Raw genomic sequence first — 27,980 nt, 5'->3', positions numbered from 1 at the left:
TTAGTGATTTTAGTTGTATCTTGATAGTTTATCATGGCCTGTGTGGGCTCTGCCAAATTATGTAGCTGTCTAGTATAATTGTTGTGGACTTGAATATTCATATGTTAACATGTTTATTTGGTTAATAATATAATTTATTTGGTAATGAATTATACGTGCACATGTGTATTTGTACGTGACGGGCCTCGCTTGACCTGTCGCGTGCGCTGCTGTGTGGGCGCATGAGCGTGCACGGCACGTTTGGCAGTGGCGTTAATGGTGCGCTCCAAGAGATTTTTTTCTTTCGTAATTCTACTCTATTCTACATGTTACCGCAAACAAAGATGTTAAATGACAGTCATAACCTCTAATTCCAATCCCTGTAAATGGCGGGGGAAGTGGGGAACCCCAATTACACACCTATTTGTTGCAAGGGATCGGATGTACCCATCGCCAAATCGCCGTAGGGATTTGCAGCGCGGGCGTTGGAGCTTCTGGTAGGGAATCACTGACGGCCAACTTCTAATTTGATTATCTCATTCCCATGCTTCCAGGTCGGGAGAGCCTCGTCCGTCTCATTGGAAAGCGGCGGGGTTATCTTTCTCCCAACCTCTCCCAGCTTCTCCACCCTCAGGCAAATCCCCCTTTCCTCCATCTTCTTCCACCTATTCCCTTCAAATTTATATGCAAATCTGAGGCTGATACTGTGATATTACGTTTAGAATCTTTCTCCTGCTCGTCCGGAGGATGCAATTAGTGGTGAGGAGAAGAAACCATCTTCTTCAAAAAAAGATGAACTAACACCCACAAACGATGGTAATGAATCCTACAATGTGGAGTGGGTCTCCTGTCCTGTTTGTGGAAATTCCATCCGTGGGACGGATTACTGTGTAAATTCTCATCTGGGTAAGGCTGAAATATTTAATATAAGGTTTGTTGTTGTTTTCCATGTATTTCAACTTTTGGGTATTTTGATATAATCAATTATGATTGAAGTATATCTTAGCACCTTACTTGTATTGAGTTAACATGTTTATGAATGGAATCCATTTGAGCCTTCTATGAGGGCAACGTCCGGGTAGCATCTCCACAGAAGGATACGTTCATGATATTCCTTTTTGTCAAATTTATTTTACTTGATGGCTTCAAATATACATACACTCTTTTGGGTTAGGCCTGAGTTTGATATACCTCATTTCTGTTTACTATGGTGGTATTTTGACATAAAGTGACATGTGCCCCAAGCCAAAGGTTAATTTCTATAAGAGAGACTATTTGTTTGATGTTATTTTGACATTAAATCCTGTTTGACAGGCTATCTTAGGGTGTTATTTTGACACAATTGGAACATGGTTTTAAATCTTTAAATGGGTGAAAATGTAGAGTGGTAATCATGATATTGCTAAAATATATAATTTGACAAGAAATTTTCCTTTTATTTTTTTGGACTGATGTCAAGCTTGCCTTATGCTAGTACCAGTTTGAATGATTGATGAAAAAATATAATCTATTGTTGTAATCTGTAAATGCTTAATGTTTGCAGTTTTATCAGATTGATCATAATTGTGGCTTCTCTCTTTTACTAGTAAATGAACTCATGGTTGTATCCCATAATCTGCAGATACATGCCTAACAAGAGGAACTAAAAGAAAGCTAACCCAACGCACCCTTCTTCACTTTAGCTTCTCCCCAAAATCGAGAACTGACCATAGCTTGAGTGATCCTGACCATGCTGATGAGAATATTATGGATGCAGAACTAATTGTTAAAGATGTACCAAGTGACATTTTCTTATTGTCTAAAAATAATTCTGTTGGAAGTATTGAAGGAAGGTCCACACTAGACTCTCCACACAATTCTCCAAGCATCTTAAAAGCATGTGATAAAGCTCAACTTTGTGAAGCTTCTTTGGAAATAATAGAAGGTGCTGTAAATGATAGGGTGGATACATGCAGATCTCATATGGTTCATGAAACGACGAAGGTAGCTATTACTGATGCGTTTGGAGCTAAGATTGAGAACTCTAGACTTTCACTTGAAACTTTTATTGTTGGCCGGAGATTCCATGATAATGTCAAGTTGCAACAAGGTGCAAGCATCGTGGTTCTGAGAGAGACTCAAAATTCTAAGGATAGGCATGCCATCAAGGTTTGTTTTTGACTTAAATTAAGCTTCTGTTAATCTGCCCATTCCATTTGTAAACATGTATTGATATCTACTTCCAGGTTGTTTCTTCTGGTTCTGAACACCAGATGCTAGGATATTTGCCTCGAGATGTGGCTAAACATTTGGCTCCATTGCTGGATAATTGTTACATAGAATGTGAGGTGAGTTGTACGTAAAGAAATACAAGTAACTAGTTTGCTTTTCTAGACAAATTGCACTACAGGAAACGAGTGAATTTTAGTAAGGATCGTCTGAGAAGAGGTTGTTAGTTTGATGCAATGAGATGTGGTGACAAAATGTCCTAGAACTAGTGCGTTAGTTCTTGTTTGAAAATTCATTTTTTAAGTACTCGTTAATGCTGCATTGTGTAGTATCCAAATGGAATGCTTAAAAATTTCTTCTTTTCCTTATTTAGATCATGTCAAGATTGTTAAATAAGATTTTTGTACCTTGGACAATATGTTGGGCAAATTTTCTTGACTAGATATTAATGAAGCACGGACACCTCTCCTAGGAGGAGGAGTCCGTGTCGGACACGTGTTTGACATGAGTCCGGAGTATCCATAATTAAAAAAAATAAAAAAAATCGGACACGTGCGGGACACTGCTGGGACACAGGCGGGACATCGACGGAATTTTGGATAATGTTTAACCGGTCGGGTTGGGTCAAATTTTGTTAACCCAGATTCAAACCCGATAAGAAATAACTAAATCTCACCCAGCCCTAAATCCCCAATCTCACACTTTACTGCTGAGTGACGATCCAAGCCCTAAAACCCTTGAGTAGAGCTGCTGAGCGACGATCCAAGGCAACGATCGCGACGGGCTACTGAGCGAGTGCGTCGGCCAATGAGCTGAGCACGACAAGGACGACAGATTCTTCTCTCTCTCTCTTTTTCTCTTTCTCTCTCTCTCTCTCTTTGTCTCTCTCTCTCTCACTGATTTAGTGATCTCTCTTTCTCCCTCCCTCTCTCTTATTCTCTCTCTCTGTCTCCCTCTCTCTCTCTATCTCTCTCTTGTTGTCTCTTTTTGTCTCACTCTCTCGCTATCTCTCTCTGAGAGGGCTTAATCTTAAATTTAAATTTCTATTAGTTATTTTAATTCTAATTAGTGTGATAAACTGTTAGTTATTTTAATTCTAATTCGTGTGATAAACTGTTAGTCATTTTAATTTCTGTTAGTTATTTTAATTCTAATTAGTGTGATAAACTGTTAGTTATTTTAAGTTAATCTGCTAATACAGATCTATTTTTATTTATTTATTTCAATGCCGTGCCCGTGTCCTATATTTTCAAAATTTGCCGTGTCACCATGTCCATATCGTGTCGTGTTCGTATCCCGTGTCCGTGTCCGTGCTTCATTGCCAGATATCTACTATTGGTTTGGTGCTTTTCTATTTCTTATCTAAGATATACTGTTGATTTTGCTTTCCAATTTACTTAAATGATTGTTTATGATTGTGAATTTTACATATTAAAACTCTTCCAGGGCCTTAAAGGTATAAAATTCTATCTTAGCATAATATGGCCACTCCAACACAGCAGATTGATGCCGTAGTGCTGGAGCAGCCTTCATTTGTATTGCTTCTGTGGTGCCAATTGGATACATGTTCAGTTTGACATGATAATCCAGTTAATGTATTCTTCTAGGATAGGCCATGCACTAATTGAGAAATTATTATGGTAATTATTCCATGTATGGGTAATGGTATTTGAAAATATAGTTTCCTGTCCCATATATAAAATGCCTTGTTGTACTATAAGTGTTACCAGTAGCATATTGTTCAAAAAGGTAACCTATTGATCATTTACGCCCTGTCCAGTAGAGCATGGTAGTTAGAGTGCCATGTGATTAGACATGATTAACTTATTACTATGTTCGGTTGGAACTGAAAAGGGGGTCCTATCTAGTGCAGTGGCCTTAAGTCTGCCGTACTGAAGTGGCTGACGTGTCTAGGAAAAGTTGATTTGACAAAAAAACATTTTGGTTTGTTACACCCTGAACTATTATTATTTTCACATATATCCGTTCACAGTTTGAGCTCTTCAATCATCTAAAATCTCTCAAATACCTCTTACGTTAGTTGTCTATTTGGGATTCTCAAGTCAAAGTTTACTCGAAAACTATTTTATCCTAATTTTAGAGAAAGAAAGAAAAAACTTAAGGACAAGATGGCCATTCTGACATTTTTAATCTATACTGTTTGGGGGTTAGAGATTTTAGTCTTTAGATAGTTGAGGGGGTCAAACTGCAAAAAGAAAAAAAGCGAGAGTGTATGTGAAACGGGTGATAGTTTAGGGTCTAGATTTAATTAATTCTATGTTTTTCCCTTGGAAATTTCTATAATTAATCTTCTGATAAAGCCAATTGAAAAGAGGCCTTTTCCCTTACTCTAATAATCTAATTCTATTAAATATGGATATATATGATATATCTTGTCAATGCCAATATTGATACCTATATTACTGAAATCTGCATTATTTGTAGGGCTTTGTGGTTGCTGTGCCAAAACAACCTTTTGATATTGTTCCTATTCAGCTGAAGTGCCAGAGATCTCTAGATGGTGAATTCAAATCCAATGATCAGAAGGTCTTTGAATCATTATGGGAAAACGTTCTTGTTACTATTGAAAATGGAAAAATGCAACCACCTATTATAACAAAATACCAAATGAATTTCTGTTTGATGATAAAAGAGGTCATGAGCAATCATGCTCACCTTTTTACAGATAAGGAGAAGTCTTTTATAGGTCCATATATTTCTTTATTTCTTTATATTCATTTACATCGCATGAATTTTTACTTTTTTACAATGTTTTTTTTCTCTTGAGCAGGATCCTTTAATTCATTATCTGGTGATGCTCAAAGGCTCTTTATCCGGCTCTATAGTCGAAAAGGTTGCTTTATGAATCCAGTTCCTGAAATCTAGTTATCTAATGATTCATTTCATGGTGGGTTCCATATGTGTAGAATGTACAAGAGCTACTATTTCGTCAAGATGTTTCAGCATCTATCAATTAAAGTGCAAATGTTAATGAGTTCTTCATCCTATTCTGAATAGAAACTTTCTGTTTTGTTCTACATTGGCCTAGTAATGTCATTGGTATGGATGGACAGGTTGGCTACATTAGATTTTGTATCTGATTCAATAGATGCTATTGGAAGGATCCAATCTTAAATGATTCAAATGCTAGAAGGTATCCATGCACAATGTGTGTAGGTATCTTGCACATATAGCATCTTGATATGAATCCTTAGTTAGCTTTTGTTAATGGGCATTAATATTTAATAATTAATAGTTTAATACTTAGGTCAGACCAATGATGGCTGTGCCAGTGGCATGCGCCATGCCACTATTGGCACGCCTCGGCATGCCCCGTCGTGCCGGTGCCACTGGCACACATTTATAATATTTTTAATAAAATTTTAGGATATTAAAAGATGTTTTTGGGTATTCGATATGTTAATCTTTGGTTTTTGGTTTAAATATATGTATTAAAAGTTTAAAACCTATATTATAATGCTTTATTTTTAGATTATTTTTATAAAAAAATGACTTATTTTATTAAAGATAAAGCAACAGTTAAATATAAATATTATTCAACACATATTATGATTGAAAACATTCATTAAAACAAATATTAATGATTGAATACTCTATAGTATAATTAAATACTCCATAATATAATTTAACACATAATATTAATTGATAATAGTTTAATAAATAAAATTAATATATACTTTAACGTAAAATGACGATGATGATCAAAAATTTTATTTATCGGCATCGGCATAAGAATAGCACGAGAATGTTGCATTAAATACTGTTGATATTCTTTAAAACTCATTCACTAATAGTATTGCTCGTTGTTATTTCTTATATAGTCTTCATACAAATAGGAATTTTATAATTCTTCTATGATATAATATGAATATTGAATGTGCACGGGAATAAACGGCACCGACACATGCATAGACACATCATAAGCATATGAAAATTATGGATATAGAGTATAATAAGGGTATTATGGCTCTGGTAGATGTCATTGATATGATGATAATTATGATAAACTTATATCATTATGTGAGTACACCTTTCCTGATGTTCTGCTACCTATAGACTCAAGTCCTTTGTAAAAACAATACCTCTTTGAGAAGATTGTGTAATAGAGACGCATGTCTCATCTCAATCATCACTGCCACCAGACTGAGTCTCATTATTATCACTATCACCATTATCATCATTATTATTATCTCTAGTCTCATTATCATCAATTTTATCTAAACCTTTTAAATGATCAATTGATCAGTTGATTTAAAAATGATTGATGAAAAAAAAAAATTTGAAAAAAAGGACTCCATACGAGCACAATGACTGGCACGTGGCTGTGTCGAACGGCACGCAGTTGTGCCGGACCGGAACGGTTCGGCACGGGGATGTGCCACTGGCACAACCCATGCCAATTGCCCAATTGCCGTGCCATTATTGGCACGGCCATCCATGGGTTAGACCATTATTTGCTTGAGAATATTGGTGTAGATAAATGATAATATGCTTTCCAAACTTTCAAATTACTAATAAATATGTCTAATTTCTTGCTTATTCTTCTGAACTATTTAATGATCTTCAAAATGTGATAGGAAACATAAAAAAGGAATCTGAGTCTCCAATGTAGAGTCAGGCGAGGTCTAGGTGTATATACTACACAGCCTTTCTCTTATTACCATATACATTGTTTCTGTGATTTAAACAAGCATAATTGAGGCACATCAGGCAAGCCTTATTTGTCACACAGAATTATGCTTGTGATAGGAGACATATTGCTTATACCTAGAGTTAGTGATCGTTAATCTCTTAGCAGATCCTAGCGCGATGTAATTCTCATAATGAGATGCCCTTCTTAATGTACCTATGGTAGAAACCTTTGAAGAAGTTCTTACTTGGTGACTTTAGTTTGTACCTTGTACAATTCTATGGTGTGCAACATTCTTAGTGTTTCCTGTTTTCTCTATTGATCTCCAACTTTAACTTTATTTTGCTTTATATATTTCTTGCTTTGATGCAATTCTCTTTAATCTTTTATCGCCAACAGTGTTCACATCTTCTCTTCTTTTCCATGTAATTTGTACCCATACTTGGATTTATCTTCTCTCCTTGTCATTGCAGTGTTTGAATGTGTGCAAATATGATTTTACTTCTCATCGACGAACTATAATTTATTATGTTCATACTTAATACCACATGTTGTCAAGTTCCTTAAGAAAATGACATCCTTGACAACTATAGTGCCATCCTCTATGCATAAGCTGCATACAGATGCCAGAAGTACGGATAAATAATAACTGTTCTACTTTCCATCTTTTGGCTACCACTTTCATATTAAAGCTGTTTTGCCTATTATATTCTCTTAACAAATTTGTTTTACTGAGAATCTATGTAAGTGCTGGTTCTTGGTTCCACATCCCTAAATTTGCTTTTGGGGTATTCTCAAGTGTTAACACTATATCAGTAGCATAATAAATTTGAACCTATGATAGACTTGCTCGAGTTTAAAATGTGAGATGGTGACCTGCCAATTGGTAATGTTTCATAGTTGCATGAATGTTGCTCGTGTTTCTTATGATGATGTTTATGCTACTAACATATAAAGTAATAAGCATTTAAAATAGAAATTTGTAATTGTGGGCTTGCTATAGTATCTTGATCCTTTTGCTGATGAACGTTGCTTGATTTTGGTAAGTGGTCTTATTATCTTTCTCTGGTTCTCCTTCAGTCTGATTTTATCTAAAAATGTAAATATCTTTGTGGATGTGAATTTGTATGTTCTGAGTAAATACTATGTTGAACTATCTCTTGAAACTGTATCTGTTAAACTCACAACTCATTTAATGTTGGATCACTTTTGAGTTTGGTAAGAAAAAAGACATAGGACCAGTTTGAGTAGTGTAAGTTGATAAAGCTGATGCTGATTCCTGATGGCTTCAACTTTTAATGAAGGCCCATGGTTCCGAATGAGCAATATTTTGTACACTGAGATCTCAGATCCACTACTAGGAATTGAGGAATTACAAGGTACACTTCATGTCTGATGACAGAATTGAGAACTTCATAATCTATAGATCATGCGATTTGACTTTTATTTTACACGCAGTGGCTGGTTACATATACTTGCTTTGCGACACCGAAGATCCATTTGGGTATGATATAGAAGAGGTTCTTGACTTGCTAAGTATTTCTGAATTGCGAGAACTTCTACGAATGGAGCTTCCTAAGGTTTGTTTGTTTGCTTAGAAATATCTGTGCTTGAATACATTTTGCTTTCCATTTTCAAAGTTAGGAGGACTCCATGTTTGGTTGTTTATTTACATGTTCATAATTAATGCTGGTACATAACAAGAACAGAATTATTCTTAATCACAGTTGACCAGAAGCTGGGGTTTTATCCATTATGGACTTTTACCTCTGTATATTAAAGACCTTAATTTTAGTCTAAAACATACCCAATAGTAAAGTTATGAAAATAGATGCAAATATGTGAAGTAAATGACAGATGTAGAAAAACAACCCAAATAAATTTAATCCTAACTAGAATTGACTCAATAAATGCTCCCAAAGACCAAGATATTTACGGTCCTACATCATAATCACTACTATTGCATCCTTGTTTTCTAACCATGGGTAAGAACCTCAATTATTCATGGCTTGCCATTTATGTCACGATCCAAAATTGAAATCATCCGGCCATGTACCTCAATGCACTTGAGATACACGAAGCCTTAACAAATATTTTACTCAGTCCCAAAATAACAATAGTTTAATTATGAATAGCTAACTCCAATAAATAAGAAACACCAATGTAATCGATAATGTGTCACCAATCAAACTAAAATAGCAGATGGTTTAGAATAAAATGTCTAATGCATCGATAGATAAAATAGTAAAATCCTAATTGGAGGTGGGGTCTCGGTGCATCTCCCTCAGTTGCTACGTGGATTAGCACTTGAAATATTAGAAGAGGGAATCCATGAGCAAACAAAATATCTCAGTGAGTGGAACCCATTAAAAATCCAAATAAATTCGAATCCATAACATAAATTTAAATAAATACAAGTCCAATAATATAAAATGAGAATCATACTAAGCTTGCTTATGATAATAATAATAATAACAGTACAAGTAATAACATAGTAAATCATATTTTATAACATGGTTCGTGTTAATATGCTAAATTTCTTTCAATATTAATAATAATGTCATATGTCTTAATTTAGGACTGTGCCTGAGGATCCATATCAACTACAAGTCACCTCGATATGCGCTTGAGTCTTTTCCTTATAGTTAATCTAGTTAGGGTCACTAGTAGGTTCTACTATGTGATAAACTTACCCTGTTTTTATCACTAACTATAGAGAAAGACTAGAGTCACTTCAGGGAGATTTCTAATATAGTTTGGGATTGTTATTTAAGCGCGCCAGAGTCACCTAAATGGATCATATGCTGATAAGATATATGTTTGTTCCCTAGACTGATCTCTAATTGTACCAGGGTCAGTTAAGAGGAGATGGGTTCGGCGTGAGTCCTTCCCCAATTTAAGGTTAAGGTTTGTTTTATAGGGCAAATCCCGATTTCAATTAGGAATTGGCCGAAAATTTCGCGGCCTTCTCTTCCTCGTTGCAACACTGGTGCATGTGAGCCCTTTTTTTTTTTCTTCTGGTTCTCACAATTTATCCGTTGTGTTTTTTGCAGCTTACACTTATCCAAGAACCAAATGGGCCGTAAATAAATGATTGACAAAAAGGACGGTATATTCTGAAATAAACGGGTAAAACGCTTAAGGTTTGGCACCAAGGGTGAAAAGCATCTAGGTTGATCAGAAATTGGTCAGGTTGCGCATGTGAGAAGAAGTTTTGAGCAGTATACTTGTTTGTTTGAAATAGGGAGGAAAGCCAACAGTACTCATCATATAAATTTACCTTAGTTACCTAAGCAAAATTAATATATCGAGGCCTATTATTGCACAACAACGAGAAAGTTAACAAGCCACAAATTCTAAATTAAGGTTGGTTATGTGGATCATTTTTATCTTTTCAGCTCTATGTAACTATGTAAGATTGTTTGTTATATTAAGTGCTATCATGTCTTTTTGGCTTCTTCCCCCTACCTCAGTTTTGGTCTTCCTCTCCTTATTAAGATGCTTTCTATTCCTATAAAATTGCATGTCCTTACCGGTGCATTTTCTCCTTTCCTCTTGCACAAAACTTCTCAATCAGTTCTCGGATAACTTACCCTATTTTGGTGCTATCCATAATTTATTTGGGTACACTCATTTCTAATTCTATCTTTTACAGTAAACCCACATCCGTCTCAACATCCTTATTTCAGCTATATTCAACTTTTGCAGATGTTTCCTAATTGCCAACACACTCATTTCTTATAATATTTTCCTTTCATGGCACACCAAGGCATTTCTCTAATTTAGCCATATTAAGTTAGGTCCATTAGCTGGTTAACACCCTAGAGCTGGCGATGCACATAGAGCATGATGCTATTAAATTATGTTGATTCGTCTTGCCTGCACAAAACTTGTGAATTCATAAATTTATTATGATATACATCAACAATTGCCGTACTAGTGGCACATACCGTGCCGTGCCAATGGTGGCACGGCACGGGGTGTGTCGAGTGGCACTCTTCGTCACGCCCCACCGTGCCAGTGGCACACCCTTACATGCCAGTTGCACACCCTTGTGTGCCAGTGGCACGCCCCTACGTGCCACTGGCACATATTTATAATACTTTTAATAAACTTTTTAGGATATTTAATAATGTTTTGGGGTCTTTGATATGTTAATCTTTGATTTTTGGTTTAAATATATGTATTAAAAGTTTAAAACCTACATTTTAATGCTTTATCTTTAGATTATTTTTGTAAATGACATATTTTAGAAAAAAATCGAGGTTATTTGTATTCCTTGGAAACCCGTGCCTACATCATCGTTCAATATTTCTTGACTTACTATTGGCCAAACTACTTGAGTACTAGGTCCAATATGAGTAGGATCAAATGTAGATCTTTGCCTGCGAGGCAAATTGATTGCAAGTTATAAATTCTATCTCGATTAGACATGTATTTCTATTACTATAAAATTAATAAATAAATTAATAAATAAAAATGAACTAGTTAATAATAGGGTTACTATTATCCTTAAAGATAAACCAACAGTTAAATATAAATTTTATTCAACACATACTATGATTGAAAACATTCATTAAAACTAATATTAATGATTAAACACTCTATAATATAATTAAATACTCCATAATATAATTGACGACATAATATCAATTGATAATAGTTTAATAATTAAAATTAATATCTAGTTAAACGTAAAATGACGAGGAGGATCAAAAGCTTCATTTGTCAAAACAAGAATAAGACGAGAATGTTGCATTAAATATTGTCGATATTCTTCAAAATCCATTCACTGATAATATTGCTCGTTGTAACGTCACACATAGTCTTTATATAAATAGAAATATTATAATTTTCCTATGATATAATATAGATATTGAACATGTACGAGAATGAATGTCACTGGATAGGCACAGATACACTATAAGTATATACAGATTGTGGATATAGAGTATAATAAGAATGTTCTGGCTATGGTGGGTGTGATTGATATGATGGTAATTATGATGATGAACTTAAATTATCCTGTGGATGCATCTCTCATGATATTTTGCTACTTACAGACTCAAGTCCTTTGTAAAACAATATCTCTCTAAGAAGGTTGTGTAATAGAAACGCATGTCTCATCTCCATCATCACTGCACTAGATTGAGTCTCGTCATTATCACTATCACTATCACCATCATCATTATCATCTCTAGTCTCATCAAGGTTCTCAGTTTCAGCCGATCCCAATTGGTTGGTTTAGGCCGATCCCGACGAAAACGGGTGGGAACGGGTTGGATCCGACCCGGGGGACATTTATAATTGATGTCCCCTCACCCACCTGTCTCTTTTTCTCCCTTTTCTCTCTCTCTTTTCTTTCTTTTTCTCCCTTTTCTCTTTTCTTTCTTTTTCTCTCTCTCTTTTCTTTCTTTCTCTTTTTCTAACCGGTCTCTTTCTCATTAGTGACTGAGTAGATCTTCGGTGACCTCGACCTTCGACGACGTTCTCCGACGAAGATTTGCCGACCTCGATCTCCAGCGACCTCAAGTGAATTTTTTTTTTCAGTTTCTAATTTCTTTCTTTCTCATTTTTTTTTTAATTACGCACCTGCTACTACACACCTGCAGTAGCACCAGGTGTTGCTGCGCACCTGCTGCTGCACACTTGCTGCTGCTGAGAACTTGATAGGTTGAGAGAGGCTGAGAGAGGCAAAGAGGGGTAGAAACTGGAAGGAAGTAAAGCAAAAAAAATAGAAAAAAAAATTGAGAGGGTTTTATATTTTAATTTTCATAAATTTTAAATTATTTTATATTTTATTTTAATTTTTGTTTATGTTTTTTTAGTTACAGAGTTAAAATATCAATGGCTCCAAAAGAGAAGTCATATGATACCGACATTGGGTGGCAACATTGCAACACTATTGGGCAAGATAAAAGACGTGTTAAATGCAACTGATATAGAAAAAGAAATGAGTGGTAGTGTCAGCCGTTTGAAAGAATATTTAGCTGGAAGGCAACGAAATGTAGCAGCTTGCACTCAAGTGTTATTGAAAGTTAGAAAACAGATGTTGGCTCATCTAATTGGCAAAAAGAAGGATAAACAATCTACAAAACAGAGAGAGTCAATGGTTCGTGAAGAATTGATGCATAATCTTGTACACACTGATGATGATAACAGTGAACAGAGTGAGGAGGATGAGGAGGAGAGACAAATAAGGAGGGAAATGAAAGAAAGCAGAAATATGCATAGAAGAGAGGAAGAGATAAGAAGAAGCACTGGTGGTAACTTTTAGAGATCTAGATCAGTTAATATACAAGGAGAGAGAATATGGAGGCAGCAGTTCTACCCCTAGGACTCCTGGTGTTACAGCAGAGTCTGAAAATATTGGACCAATGGATACATATCTTCAAAAAAAGGGGTCGTACGTAGACTTCTATCAAAATAGCTCTCAAAAGAATTAAAAATGCAAAGAAATACATTGGTAGGGCTATCTCTAAATTTTTCTATTACAATCATATTCCTTTCAATGTAGCTGATAGTCCTTATTATCACACTATGGTGGATGCTATACAATCAGTAGGGCTTGGTGTTCCGTCTCCTAGTTCAAATGATATTGTTACTAAATATCTTGACTCAGAGGTAGATGAACTTCATACTTACATTGAGACATCTAAACGGTATTGGGATGAATTTGGTTGTACACTAATGTGTGATGGGTGAAGTACACAAATTAGAAGAAATATAATTAATTTCTTAGTGCACTCGGGCATGGGGATAATAGTTTTGAAGTCTGTGGATGCTACTGCTTATTTCAAAAATGCAGATTATATTTGTCAATTGATAGATGAGGTGGTACAAGAAATCGGTGAAAAAAGAGTAGTCCAATTGGTTACTGATAATGGGGCCAATTAAAAAGCTGCTGAAAATTTATTTATGATAAAAATACCTCATTTATATTGGACGCAATGTACTGCACATTGTATTGATCTAATGTTAGAGGATATTGCAAAAGAGCCTGAAATTGATATGGTCATATATGTAGGTCAGAGGTTGACAAATTTTATATATAACTATGGTTGGGTTCTTAATTTACTTAGGCAAATGACCAGTGGTAGGGAGATCATTAGACCCGGCGTCACTAGATTTGCCACTCATTTTTTAGCCTTGGAGAACATCATGCGCTACAAGGATGATATTATGTGGATGTTTACATTACAAAAGTGATCTATAAAAATTAAGAATATATGAAACTTAAAAATAAATCTTTATGTGAAACTTTGAAAAATATGGCTCTTGGAAATGGATCGATCGAAACGGTTTGGGATCGACTATGGCTGGTTGGCTAGTTTTGGCCTTGTAGTAGCCGCCAGCAGCTACAGCCGCCAATTTACTTTTATTTATGAATATTTAAAAATTTGAATGCTTATAAATTTTAAATTTCTACAGGATATTTTCTTAATCCAAGATTTTAATTATCTACAAATGTCAATAATGATAGTGAAGTCTTGTTGGAAATTAGCAAGGTAATCAGTAGGCTTGAGCCCGATATTCATAAACAAATCTTTTGCGATAAAGAAGTGAGTTATGATTTAATTAAATAATTTTATTATTATTTGTTTCAAGTTTTAACTTTCAATATAATTAGTATGTAATAATATATTTCTGATTTCCGATGGAGAGATATAGATTGAGAACTGCGCAATTCAGTACTATTAAAGTTGCTGTGGTCTATCTATGGATAAGATGAGACACCAAATTTGACACTAATAGCAAAGAAATTTTTTTGTCAAACTGTGTCTTCATCGCAGTGTAAAAAAATTGGACTACTTTCTCCTTAATCCACACAAAAATATGCAATCGATTGACAAAGATTGGAGAAGTTAGTTTTTTGTTATTATAATATGAGATTGAGGGAGAGAAATTTAAGAATAAAGGCAAAAAATGAACAACTAATTGATTTAAATCATGTTTTTAATGAAGAAGATTTTTGACTCCATGGATCAGAGAAATAGAAGACAGGTTATTAGATGGCAGAGATAACCCATGGTTAGATGAGATATCGGGGGAGACCACGACGAAGGCAGAGATCGGTACGAGTCGTTCAGCAACGAGAGATAGTATACCTACTAGTACTAGTCATAATCCTGATGATATACTTAGTAATGAGATCGTCCTATCTACATTTGTTGAGAAAAGTCAAGGAGGCATAATGATTGAAGATAGAGAAACTGAAGATATATATACATATCAGTGATGTCGTGATACACCTTATTAGAGTCTTTTCTTATTGCATTAGTTATTTATTTTCATTAAATTAAATTTTCTGTAGGTCGCGTTCGAACACCTACATCAAGTTTGCAAAAATAGAGAATGTGAAATGCGCGTTCAAACGTCTGCATCAGGTTCGCATCGACAGAGAATGCCTTTTGTGCGTTCGAACGTGATCGGCGGGAGTCCACTAGAATTAGGGTTAATAATTGTTATTTTGGCTTGTTCGCTAGCCTCTATAAAGGTGTGGATGGCAGTCAAAATCATTATGCTATTGAAATATTGGTTTCTAGCCTCTCTATCTTTTCTCTACACTAATCTCTCTCCTCCCTCTTCATCAACCTACCACCTCTACCATTGGCAAGGTCTCTCTTGACTTCTAATCTCCCTCGTCTATCGAGTCTTCCCTCTTCTTTGGGATCTCGACCACTTCTTCCCTTTCGCCTTTATCCCTTAAACAACATCACCCATCCCCCTTAATCTCTATTATCATCCATAACCCTAACATCCACTCCACCCGTCACCAACACTATTATCCGCAATATATCATATTTTCGTCCCAGTTGCAATTCGAATCTGCGAAGGGCGTAAATACGAAAAATGTAGATCAGGGAGTTACGGATCAATTCTACTTGTTTCATAATTTTCTGACTATGGGGAAATATTTGGTGAATATTTTTTCTCGGTTGCGCAGATTGCTTCCTAAAAAAATTCAGATTTTGAAGGGATCGTTCCGTAGCCTATCATGTCGTCATGAGAGTGTTGCTTTATATGATTATGGTACATCGAGTATTTATTGTTTAGAGCCATCATAAGATCCATATGTTAGTTATTATCCTCCTCAGACGCAAGTCACACAATAAGATCCATACAATATAACTAGTATGATGGAATCACTTTTTAGAGCATCAGATCACAGACATCATTATTCACAAACTTATGGTGATTATGAGGATGAAGACTATAGAAATTTACGAGAATCAGCTCAGTATTCATCAAAGTTTTAAATTTTGAGTAAGTTAATACATTTTTCTAAATTTTTCTGCATTTTTTTGTATTTTTAAATAATATTTAGAATTTTATGTAATTAAAAAATTGTCCGATCTGATACGGACGGCTGATACTGATCCCGATCCCGATACTGGGAACCTTGAGTCTCATTACTATTAATTTTATCTAAGCCTTCTAAATGATCAACTAATTAGTTAATTTGATAATGATTAATAAAAATAAGAAAAATTAAAAAAAAGTGCTTCACATGGCACAATGACCGGCACGTTGCCGTGTCAGACCAGCACAACTCTGCACGGGTTGGCACGGGGGGGTGCCATACCGTACCATTACTGGCACGATCATCTATGATATACATAATGCAAACTATCCTACTTCCAGCATTTCTTGTAGTGGGTGGTGAACCATCACGCTGTTCAAGAGAGTTATTTGCCTTTATATGTAAGGGTTTAGTTAGACACTGCCTCTAGGATACTAGAAACTGAATCACCAGAGTTGATGTAGTCGATGAGATTGATTGGTTATCTCTTAAGGCATTGATTTGAACCGTTCCTACTTTTCCACATTGGTAACACTTTATAGGATTTGTAGCGACATATGAGTTGTTTCACACAATGTTATTCTCAGTTGGTTTTGGCAATAATGCTATTGAATTCTTTGACGTAGTGGTTGAGAGGCGGTATTTAATTACATTAGTGGATTTCTCAGTGGACTAGAGAATAACTGAATCATGGATACATAGTTTGTTCAATGATGGACTTACTGAAATTGTTGTATAAGAGAATTATTGTAGGGGATAATCCTCTCACTTGATCGATTTAATTGTTTCTCCATCGATGTAGCTATCTAAACTGCATCATTAAGAGTGAAGATAGGTTGAAGCATGATTTGATACTAAATTGTTGAATGAGTCCTTCAAGAAATCTTGCTACATGTAAAGCTTTGGTCTTAGATAAATTCTTCAATGCATATAGTCTATAAAATTAAACAACATAATCATAGATGGAACTGTTTCATTGTTGACTATTTTGATATTGCTGGAAAAACTATATATATATAGTTGGCATGAAGGAAACATACACATATTTGTAGTTGACCCCACCATGTGGAAGCTCCTCTTATTAGCTTTTGCCACCAGTTTAACCGAAACACCCACCTCCAAATACACGTGCTCTTCACGTGGGTAGAACCCATGTAGTTTTTGCATGACCTGTTAGTCAATATTTGTATATAATATACAGAATAAAACCTAGTATTTTCACAAATAAGACAAGCAAAATATAGTCTAAATTATAGGCCGCAACAAGCCCTAAAATACATATTCATATATCTCATCAAAACAAATACCCACGTAGGGGCTATAATTCATATAACTTATTTTACAATACTAAAACAAATAAAGAAAATATAATTAGATTATATGTCACGACTCAAAATAGGAATCATGACCGGCCATGCATCTCAATATGCTTGAGATGCACGAAGCCTTATTAATACTCTCTACGTGTACGATGGCAAAATAAATAAACAAAATGAGAATGAGCTTTATTAAATTTTATAACTAATTGCAATAAAGATAAAACAATGTTAAAGTTTTTGAGTCTCTAAACTAAATGGATAAAACTTCTAATCTAAAGCATAAAATCTAAAAGAGCGGAAAGATAAATAGGTGAATCTTAAGTGGAGGTGGAGTCCGGGTACATCTCACTCAGTCGCTCCGCTGACTATTACCTGAAATAAATAAACAAATATAAAAACAATAGAACCCATGAGCCAACAATTATAGCTCAGTGAGTGGAATCCACTCGAAAACCAAATAATTTTTAATTCATATTAATGCTGAATAAATTAAACTAAAAGCAATAATATCCATAACAATATGTAATAGGCATGCTCTCTAAATAATATCAATGATAACAATAGAGAGATGTCACAACTTGTAACCTTGCACGTTTTCAACATATTAATATCTTTTGATATTTATACTGTCATGTGTCTCAATGGGTCTAAACCCTGTGGATCCACATCAACTATAAGTCACCTTGAGATGACGCTCGTGACTTTTCTTCATAGCTGATCCGGTTAGGGTCATCAGAGGATATTACCTTGTGTTCAACACACTCTGTCTTTTCCTCTAACCGTTGAGAAAAGTTAGAGTCACGTAGAAAATTTTCTCATTCATCCTAGGACTGTTCCCTAACCCCACCAGAGTCACCTAAGAAAGTCACCGCAGTGATCTAATTTAGGACTTTCCCCTGGACTTCCAGATAGACTTGAGTCACCACGGAAAATCGCAAACGATTTATACCGGGACTGTTCTCTAAGTCGTACCAATACTAGTCTTATTTTTCTTTTCACAAATTTCAATATTTGCACGAAGAATGGTGATGCACTGAATATAATAATTAAATGCACACAGAAAATATAACAATTAAATTTTTGCACGTACGGATGAAATAAATAGATTTGTACACAGAAATTGCAACAATTTAATTTTTACACGTAAGGGTGAAATAAATAAATTGCACACAGAAAGTTTACATGGTCTGACTAAGTTACGAAAAAAAATAAAATAAACATGTGAGTGCACCTACTCACCTAAGTCTAGGTAAGACAACCGAAATCTCAAATCTCTAGCTCACGTACTAAAAATCACCACATTAAATAATAAATAATAATTAAAATTTTAATTTGAATAATAATAATATTTTTAAAATTTAAAAACCAAAAAGAACTAAAATGGGTTTAAATTTACCCATTGGATTGGGCTGGGCTACTGCTGGCCCAGCCCATTCCAAAAATGAAGCTAATCGTGCTGGGCCAAAGCCCAGCCAAAAGAAACTAATCGGGCTGGGCCAAGGCCCAGCCGAGAAAATGGATTGGGCTGCGGTTTAGCCCGCAGCCCATCCAATTTAATTGGTTCGGGTCTTGTCTGTGGATCCGAAATCCAAACCTGAACCCGAACCCAACCCGAATTTAAAAGAAAAAGGGGGTTGGCTCGGGTTAAATCCGAGCCCAACCCACCCCTTCTTCTCTCTCTCTCGCGTCCGACACGAGGAAGAGAGAAAACTAGATAGAGTGGTTGTCGGTGACTCTGCCGGCGGCGGGTCACGACCGGCTCCTTCTCTCTCTCTTTCTCTCTCTACTTTGTCGTCCTCACGAGGTGGAGAACTCACCACCGACGGCCGAAACCGAAGTCGACGTCAATCGGAGCCACGAGGGCTCCCTAGAGGACATCACCGACACCGGCTTGGAGCACGAAGCTTCCGGTGACGATGCGGTTGCGACCCGAAGTCGCCGGCCGGCCAGATTTGCCGACGAGGCCGAATTCTATGAATTAGGTATTTCTGATTTACCTATTTAAATTTAAATTAAACTAGAGGGATGAGAGAGGGCTCACCGGGGAGGAGTGTGGTGGCCCTTAAATCCTCCGACGATGCTCCGACGATCTGATCCCACAGCGACGACTCTGACAGAGAGAAGAGAAAGAAAACGATAGAGGAAAAGAAGGCTGGGGAAGGGGTTGAGGAGAGAGAGAGGATTAGGGTTTAATTTATAGATTAGAAGAGGATCAAATCTAATCAGATTCGGATTAGATGAAATCCCCCCTTATCAGCGCCTCGTCGTGTGCCGGAGAGGGAGAGGGAGAGGGAGAGGGAGAGGGGAGGGGCTGCATGTGCAGAGCACGTGCACCCTCCTCTCTCAACCCCCAAATATTTTTTTTTCTGGTTCTGAAATTATAAAACTTATTTTACAATACTAAAACAAATAAAGAAAATATAATTAGATTTTTACCAGCTCCTCCAAAAACTCAAGGTCATCTACTTATCTGAAAAATATTTCTACCAAAAGGTGGTGAGAATAAAGCCCAGCAAGTATATATCTCTACAGTTTAAAAATAGGATAACGAAGGATGTCACATGATACATATGTATGCCAACATTATCATAGAATTGTGTCCATGCAATATGTTCATATTAATAGTTCACATGTATTAATAAAATAACACATATGTCATTTAAACTATCAAATCATTTATATCAAGTTCACACTGAGTCATAGCCATAATTATCATAACATGCTCAAAGAGCCATCCTCACATAATAAACATAGGCTCACATATCATCTCAAACATCGAGGAGAGATAGATATTTAGTGGTAATGCCTTGACCCTACGTCATAATTTCATATCATCTAGTGTCTAGTCTCTGTACGTACAGTGTTATGCTTGCGCAAACCGGCGCACACGGTGCCCGATAGTCCCCTCTTGACCTCACGACCTAAGGCATTGGCTGATATAAATATATGTTATAAATATACACTCTATCCCTTGACCCTCGGCTGAGCGGGTAAACGGGCAGTGCCGAGACGAAACTTAACTACATGGTAATACGTGCAAGTGATGCAGTGATTAATATCATCAATCATAAGACATGTATATCGAAGATATCATAATAAAAAATGCTCCAATAATCCATGAATAATTATGAAGTAGTAAATTAAATATAATTATGCTGAATAGTAAATAAACATCTACATATGTATGATATGAATATAATAAACACATAAAGTAAAACATCACTTCAATATTATACTATTCCTAGACTACAGAGAATTCACTTGCCTATTATTACTTCTAAGTTAATCAACTCCAACTGCGTCACAGATCATTCTCGCTCGATAATGAATCTACCTCGATAATGAAAATAATATACATAAGCACAAGGCTACCTAAATTAATTATTTAATTAATCCACGGATAGCTATTACGAGTTTGGGGTATGTTTACCTAAGAATCCTTACATTTATTAATTAGGTAGAGTTGGTATATTAATTTTGACAGTATGATGCACTATTAAAGGTTGTTAAATACAATTATCATCATGATCACTATTCCCCTAATAATTGTCGATTGAAAGTAAATTAAAAATAGACAGCATTTAATTAAATTATTGAATATTAAAGCATATTTAATAGGGTTATGTGCATCGAAAATCTACTTGGTTTTTGATTTGGCAAGCTAGGTTCATTTTCAGTTTCTTTTGCACTTAAGGCTTTTTTCTTACTTTTCTTCCAACTTTGCCTTTTATGTCATTTAGTACTTCATTAAATGTTAACGGGACACTATAAAAGAGATAGAGAGAAATGACCCGTACTTATCTTCTTCTTTATCTTCTTTATCTTCTTCATGTTGCTGCTAATTTTTTTTCTTCTTCATCTTCTTCTTCTACTGCTCCTTTTTCTATCTTTTAATCCTTTCTTTTTTATATACAAGTCTCTAATCGCTCTTTAAATAATAAACTAAGAGACTAATTAGAGATAGTTTAAATTGTGAATTTTTGGCAAAATTTCATATTTAAACTATGAATTTCGTATTTAAACTATGAATTCTTCATTCTGCTATAGATATATTTTGAAACTGAAGAAACTCCGAATACAAAAGTTCTAGATCATGATGTCATAGATTTTATCTAATTGGTTTCATAATTCTTGGACTTCAAATAATTATCTTGTGAATATATTTTCAAAACTGTGCACAATTGAAATTTCGTAGTTTAAGTATCAAATTTGTACTTAAAGTATGAATTTCATACTTAAACTACGAAATTCTAATTCTATGTAATTTTAGCAAAATAGTCAGAAGATATGCATCTGACATCCAAAAAGTATAAAATTAATTGGATAAAATCCGTGACATTATGATCTAGAACTTTTATATTTGGAGTTTCTTCATATTTGAAATTTATTTACAGTGAAACAAAGAATTTGCCACGAAATTCGTAGTTTAAGTATGGAATTCGTAGTTTAAGTATGAAAACTATATCTAATTAGTATTTTACTGTATTTATTAAATAGTGATTAGAGAGACTTGTATAGAAAAAATATCTCTAATTAGTCACTTTCGTAAATATAATAACAATTTTTACTAATTTTTAATAAATTTTGTTATTTTTTTTACATTGTAGAATTTATATATTTCACCATTATAATTTACAAATAAACAAATTAGAGATAGTTTAAATAAATAAAAACTCCTTGATCAATGTTTCAAAAATATAACTTAATCTAATATTACAAGTAAATTACAATATATACTTAAAAAACTATGAATTATTGTCAGAATTTCATACTTTAACTACGAATTTCGTACTTAAACTATGAATTTTTCATTCTGCTGTAAATATATTTCCAATCTAAAAAACTCTGAATAAAAAAGTCTTGCACCATGATGTCATAGATTTTGTCTAATTAGTTTCATAATTTTTGGACTTCAAATGATTATCTTGTGAATATTTTTTTAAAATTGTGCACAGTTGAAATTTCGTAGTTTAAGTACGAAATTTGTACTTAAAGTATGAATTTCATACTTAAACTATGAATTTCTTGTCAAATTCTTCGTTTCACTGTAAATAAATTTTAAATATGAAGAAACTCCAAATACAAAAGTTCTAGATGAGCTGTCCACAGAATTAGAATTTTGTAGTTTAAGTATAAAATTCACACTTTAAGTATAAATTTCGTACTTAAACTATGAAATTTCAATTGTGCACAGTTTTAAAAAAATATTCACAAGATAATTATTTAAAGTCCAAAAATTATGAAACCAATTAGATAAAATCTATGACATTATGATCTAGAACTTTTTTATTCGGAGTTTTCTCAGATTCGAAATATATCTATAGCGGAATGAAGAATCTATAGTTTAAGTACGAAATTCGTAATTTAAGTATGAAAGTCTGACAAAAATTCACAGTTTAAACTATCTCTAATTAGTCTCTTAGTTTATTATTTAAAGAGCGATTAGAGACTTGTATAAAAAATAGAAAAGATTATGTGATGAAGAAGAAGAATTAATAGCAACATGAAAAAATGAAAAGAAGAAGAAGATAAAGAGTCATTTCTCTCTCTCCTATAGTGTCCCATCAACATGTAATGAGGCACTAAATGACAGAAAGCACAAAGTTGGAAGAAAAAAACCTCAAGTGCAAGAAAAACTAAAAATGACCTTGGCCTGCCAAATCAAAACCAAGTTTTCGGTGCAAATAACCTTATTTAATATGATTATCATTTATTAATATTGATTTATAACAATTATTATAACTAATCAAAACTATCCTCTAAAAATGATTAATAATTGAGACTCAAATTGACAAAAATAATTAAATAAAATGAGCAAATTATATTAAAATAATTAAATATCAACTAATCTATTTACCTAGCCTAAGGCCCAAAGCAATGGGTTGGGCTGTAACTAACCTAAAGGTTAGGCTCAAAGCCCAGACTAGCTAAAATTGCCACTTAGGCTCGGTCGCAGCTTAAGCGACAACAGATATGGGCTGGGCCACATCCCAATCCGCAACAGATATGGGTTAGGCTTAGGCTGGGTTGCCTGCAGCCCAACTCACTAAGGAAGTGGGCTGTTGCCCGTAACCCAACCCACCAAGGAATGGGGCTGGGTCGCAGCCCAACTCACCACAACTTGGGTTGAGTTACCTACGGCCCAAGTTTGTGCTGGGCTGGGCCGTGCCTAGCTCAGCCCAACTATACATCACCCCCTTCCTTTCCCAAAGTAAGCCGAGGAGGAGGGGAGTAGCTGTTGGTGAACACCACCGTCGGTAGTCGATCAACACATGCCTGCCCCCCCTTTCTCTCAGGTCGGGGGAGTGTGCATAGTACACGGGTGACCGGCTAGGGTGGTCGTCGGCGAGGGGGGAAGATTCCTCCATGGTTGGCGGCTATGGAGTTGGTCCACAATGTCGCTCGGGCTATGAGAGCCCCCAAAGAAGGTGCCATCAGCTTCCCGCTCGCCGAGGGGAAGCTTCCTGAATGGCCAAGGGGAGGAGATGCTAGTGATGATGGTTGGAAATTGGTTCAAACATCGACGAGGGAAGGCTATCACATATAGCCTCCACCGAGGAACGGGACGACACAAAGGTTATCATTAGCAAGGGGGCGGTGAGGGGAAATATTTGGGACTGGTGCCGGGAGGCACGAGGCCACCGGCGGGCCAAATTTTCAACGAAATTGAGAGGAAAGGAAAACAGGAGAAAAATATTAAATACTTTATTAAACTCAAATTACTCATACTTGGTTAAAGAGGACGCTCCGACAATTCGTTCCATAGGGTCGGCGTCATCTAGTGACTCTCCGGCGAGGCGGTAGAGCTCTCACAACATGGTGGCGACGGCGGTTAAAAAGAAAAGAAAAATGAAAACTAAAGAGAAGGAAAGGGAGAAAGAGGGGGTAGTGGCACATGCCTTGCACGTGCGCATACCAGATTCTTTTTTTTTGGTATGGGATGTTACATTAACTTTCTTTTCCTCTTCAATCTCTATTTAGCCATAAAAATGTTCTATCTTTGAAATATAGTCAAGAAAATCTTCAATATGAAATTTATCATTAAAAGAAGCAAGATCTACTTTTATGCATAAATCCCAATTACGTTCTTGTGAACCATGATGTGTTCTCCCCTCTTCTTGGATTAAGAAAGAAATTTCTACTTCGTCGTTGCTAAAATTTTCATACTAAATTAGACAACAAGGATGTGAGTTAGGCCTCATACCAAAGGATTGTTGTGCCAATGGCTTAATGACACTTGACACGAGAGGTGCCAAAGGCATCCCTTGTGTCAGTCCGTGCTGAGGCGTGCTGATCCATGATGAGCTATCGCTGGTATCGAGCGATACGAGCACATCATTGGCACCTATTATGTGTAGAAACCCCATTAACTCTCTTTGTGGCAACACCTTCCCAAATAGAGGGTAGGAGGAAGAGAAGAGGGAAAGAGACGAGGTCTAGGATATTTTCTTCAAATCCTATCAAAGTTATAATTTTTTTTTTAATATTTCCTTTATTTTACACTTTAGAAACCAATTTGGGTGTACAATACTGTAAATCGTAGATTTAGCTTAATTTTGCTAGATCTATTATTTGTAAGTCATTTTATATAGATATGATATTTTGGTGCTAAAAATATTGTTCAAAATGTAGGAATCAAAGGGAAAATTTGGTTTCTCCCAAATTTTCCTCCAAATTTTACAAATTCAAAATTAATGTCAAATTTATTAAATGGGTTAAAATTGGCGACTTTATATGACTTTCAGATTCTCCCCATCATTTTACTTTCAACTATGTATTTACTCTATTAATTACTGAACAATTGCCAATTAGTGAATATGTTCTATTATATTATGGAGTCATAGTAGGAAAAATTGGGGATATACCTTGAACAATAGATCCTTGGTAGTGGAAAATTTCTCTCCTAGGTATGTCTTGTCTGTCAAGTATCATCATTTTGGCATCTTATTCTCTTGAATTACTAAAATTGAAGTCCATATATTCATCTTTGATTCTATGTATACCCCGTAATTCTACCTTAGTTTTCAAATCTAACCTAGAGTTATTAGTGAGAGAGATATCATCTGCAAATAACATACAGGAGGGAACCTTTTCTTGAAGATCTTTACTTAAATCATCCATAATCACTTAAAACAAATAAGGACTTAATGCTGAACCTTGATGCAGGATTATGGCCTGTTATTACTGTTATCTTTATATGATTCACATTCTCACGTAATAGTTCTTAACTAAGCAGTGTGGTTCGTTTTCTTTCCTTTCTGGCATTTGCTCTCTAATATGTCTATCTAATTTTATCTTTCTGTTTTCTTTCTTTCTGATCTCTTGAGTCTTCAGGAGGGCATTAAATGCACTCGTCGAAAGGAGCTTGTCGCTGTTCTTTTTTCTGCATATAAAAATGGAAAATGGTACTTAAATCTTTTTCTTGCTATCATAGTGAAGTCACAACTCACAACACCAAAGTAGATTTACCTATTTGGAAATTGCAGCCAGCTGCTACCAAAGATTACTCTGGGACGGACAGGAACCTGTGTAAGAATTTCTTCCACGAGTGATGAAGTTCTGTGGCGTATCCAGGTGGACTGAGGATGCCCCTTTAAAAAAGATTTATCCTTGTTCTTCAGTATCATTTTTCTGTTGTGTGTATTTATCTGCTTCTGTGGTAATACATGTCCTCTTCTTGGATTATTTATTATTCCTATAAATTTTTGCAGAGACTCTTTTTCCTGAACGGTGAACAAGATCTCTCTTCCTTTTTGTTAGTCAATCTTGGACTGATGAAGTTTCCAGATTACATGTCCCATGTTTCTCATCAGATTTTTCAGCGTAGAAGTAATTTCCTTGAATATGAGGAGGTAAAATCTTTTACATACTTGGCAAAATTTTCATTGTCAATCTTACTCATTATGTTGCTATTGCAACAGGCTATTCAAGTGGCACAAATAATGGATGAATCTCTAGATGATAACAATATGGAAATGGTGTCAAGATGTATCTCTTTATCTGATACTCGCATGGGCACTATTTCTATTGAACAAGCTCCTTTGACTTCTGAATCTCGTCCTACATTCTTTTCAGTTTTTTCGGCTGCATGGGTCTACTCAAAAGTGCTTACTGTGGGTGTTTCTGTCTATGAACGCGAACATAGGTAAGCTGATCCTTCTAATCATTAGTATATTGAGTTATTGATACAACCACAAGATCAAGAGATTAGGAAATCTTGGTGATAGCTAGGAAGCTCTCTAAGTATAAAGACCAAATGCTCTAAATACAGGGAACAAATTGTTGTTGGGCTTGTAAGACTAGGTGATTATGAATGTAAAACCCAAGTTGTTTCCCACTACATTGTCCAAATGTTTTTTTTTTTCTCTCAATTCTTATAATATAAAATTTGGTGAGTGAACTCTCTGAATCTCCATCAGTCTTAATAATTCAATCCTCCTAGGAACCTGATCAAAGGCAGCCCCAGATTCCATACAGCTTGTTGATGTTGAATAAGCTTGGCTATTGATTGATACATGTCGCTTCCTTTCAAGCAATAAATATGGAAATTATCCACAGATTTATTATGGACCATATTTAGTTGAGCTATGCACTATATTACCATTTTATTCCATGCTAAGGGCATTGAGTACTCTGACACAAAATACAGTTCAGAAACTTATGTCTATTTTACTAAACCAAGGATAGAATCACCCTCATATGCACAGAAAAAATTAATGACTCATTTCCAATGCATAATGTAAAAAATGTATACTAAATTCCCATTGCCTTTTAAAACCAAGGTTCTTTTGGATTATTTGACTTGATTGAATAATATGACTTTGATGTGAACCGGGTCGGATTGAGTCACTAGTGGGGACATCACTTTTTGTCACGTTTATTCTCGTAAGCATAAAAGGGCTGCACTCGTGGCCCTTTGGCTTAACGAGGGTTGTGACTAGTTACCTTCTAGGGCTATTTTTTTCATCTTGTCTTTTAGTCACCTTCTAGGGCTATTTTCGTCTTTTATCTTTTACTTTATTTGGCCTATATAAAGGCTTGTAATCATCTTTTATGGGTTAATGAATATTTTGAGAGCTTTTGCCTATTGAGTGTTTGTTGGTGGATTCCAACGTCGGTGGATTCCGACACCCCGATTGGTGGATTCCTCGGGTTTGATTATTTCTCCCTACTTTTTTTTCTCAACTCTACAATCAAGACGTTCTGCATCAGCTTTGGTATCAGAGCGGATCGTTTCCTAGTTTATGGACGCTCCACCGCCTGGATTCTACGTAGCGCCTCATCTTTTCTTCGTCAGATCAATCGCTCCACGAACACCAGATCGCTACGAGATCCGTCGCCCGATAACATTAGGATCCGGATCCGAGTTACGCGAGGAGATCACCCTCAAGGAGGAAAACAATAAACCATTACCATCACAAGGAGATAATCACAAGTAAGTTTTATTCAATAGATTTTCTTCCCCGTTTTAGATTTTAAAAAAAAAAAAGAGAAAAAAAAATCCGAAATTCAGTTTGTT

At 35.4% G+C, this 27,980-nt stretch overlaps 1 protein-coding gene across 5 annotated transcripts in view; it reads left to right on the top strand.

Moving 5' to 3' along the window:
- Positions 1-296: 296 nt before the first annotated feature.
- The window catches only part of LOC140797820 (fanconi-associated nuclease 1 homolog), a 64,683-nt gene continuing 36,999 nt past the window's right edge, over positions 297-27,980 (top strand). Inside the window, exons 1-12 of one of the 5 annotated variants that reach the window (XM_073151495.1) lie at positions 297-613; positions 702-885; positions 1,601-2,127; positions 2,205-2,306; positions 4,633-4,894; positions 4,979-5,041; positions 8,143-8,217; positions 8,297-8,418; positions 25,796-25,866; positions 25,948-26,035; positions 26,173-26,313; positions 26,383-26,606. In XM_073151495.1, coding sequence (XP_073007596.1) covers positions 524-613; positions 702-885; positions 1,601-2,127; positions 2,205-2,306; positions 4,633-4,894; positions 4,979-5,041; positions 8,143-8,217; positions 8,297-8,418; positions 25,796-25,866; positions 25,948-26,035; positions 26,173-26,313; positions 26,383-26,606 — 1,949 coding nt within the window. In that variant the 5' untranslated portion in view covers positions 297-523. Of the gene's footprint in view, positions 614-701; positions 886-1,600; positions 2,128-2,204; positions 2,307-4,632; positions 4,895-4,978; positions 5,042-8,142; positions 8,218-8,296; positions 8,419-25,795; positions 25,867-25,947; positions 26,036-26,172; positions 26,314-26,382; positions 26,607-27,980 lie in introns of those variants that run through there. The other 4 variants (XR_012110725.1, XM_073151492.1, XM_073151493.1 and 1 more) reach the window with 4 other exon arrangements.

The sequence above is a fragment of the Typha latifolia genome, chromosome 11 (genome assembly GCF_019914945.1).
Source record: "Typha latifolia isolate L0001 chromosome 11, TyphaL0001v2, whole genome shotgun sequence".
Classification (NCBI taxonomy): Eukaryota; Viridiplantae; Streptophyta; class Magnoliopsida; order Poales; family Typhaceae; genus Typha; species Typha latifolia.
Note: the sequence above shows the minus strand (reverse complement) of the source record. Positions and strands in the feature narration are given on the sequence as shown.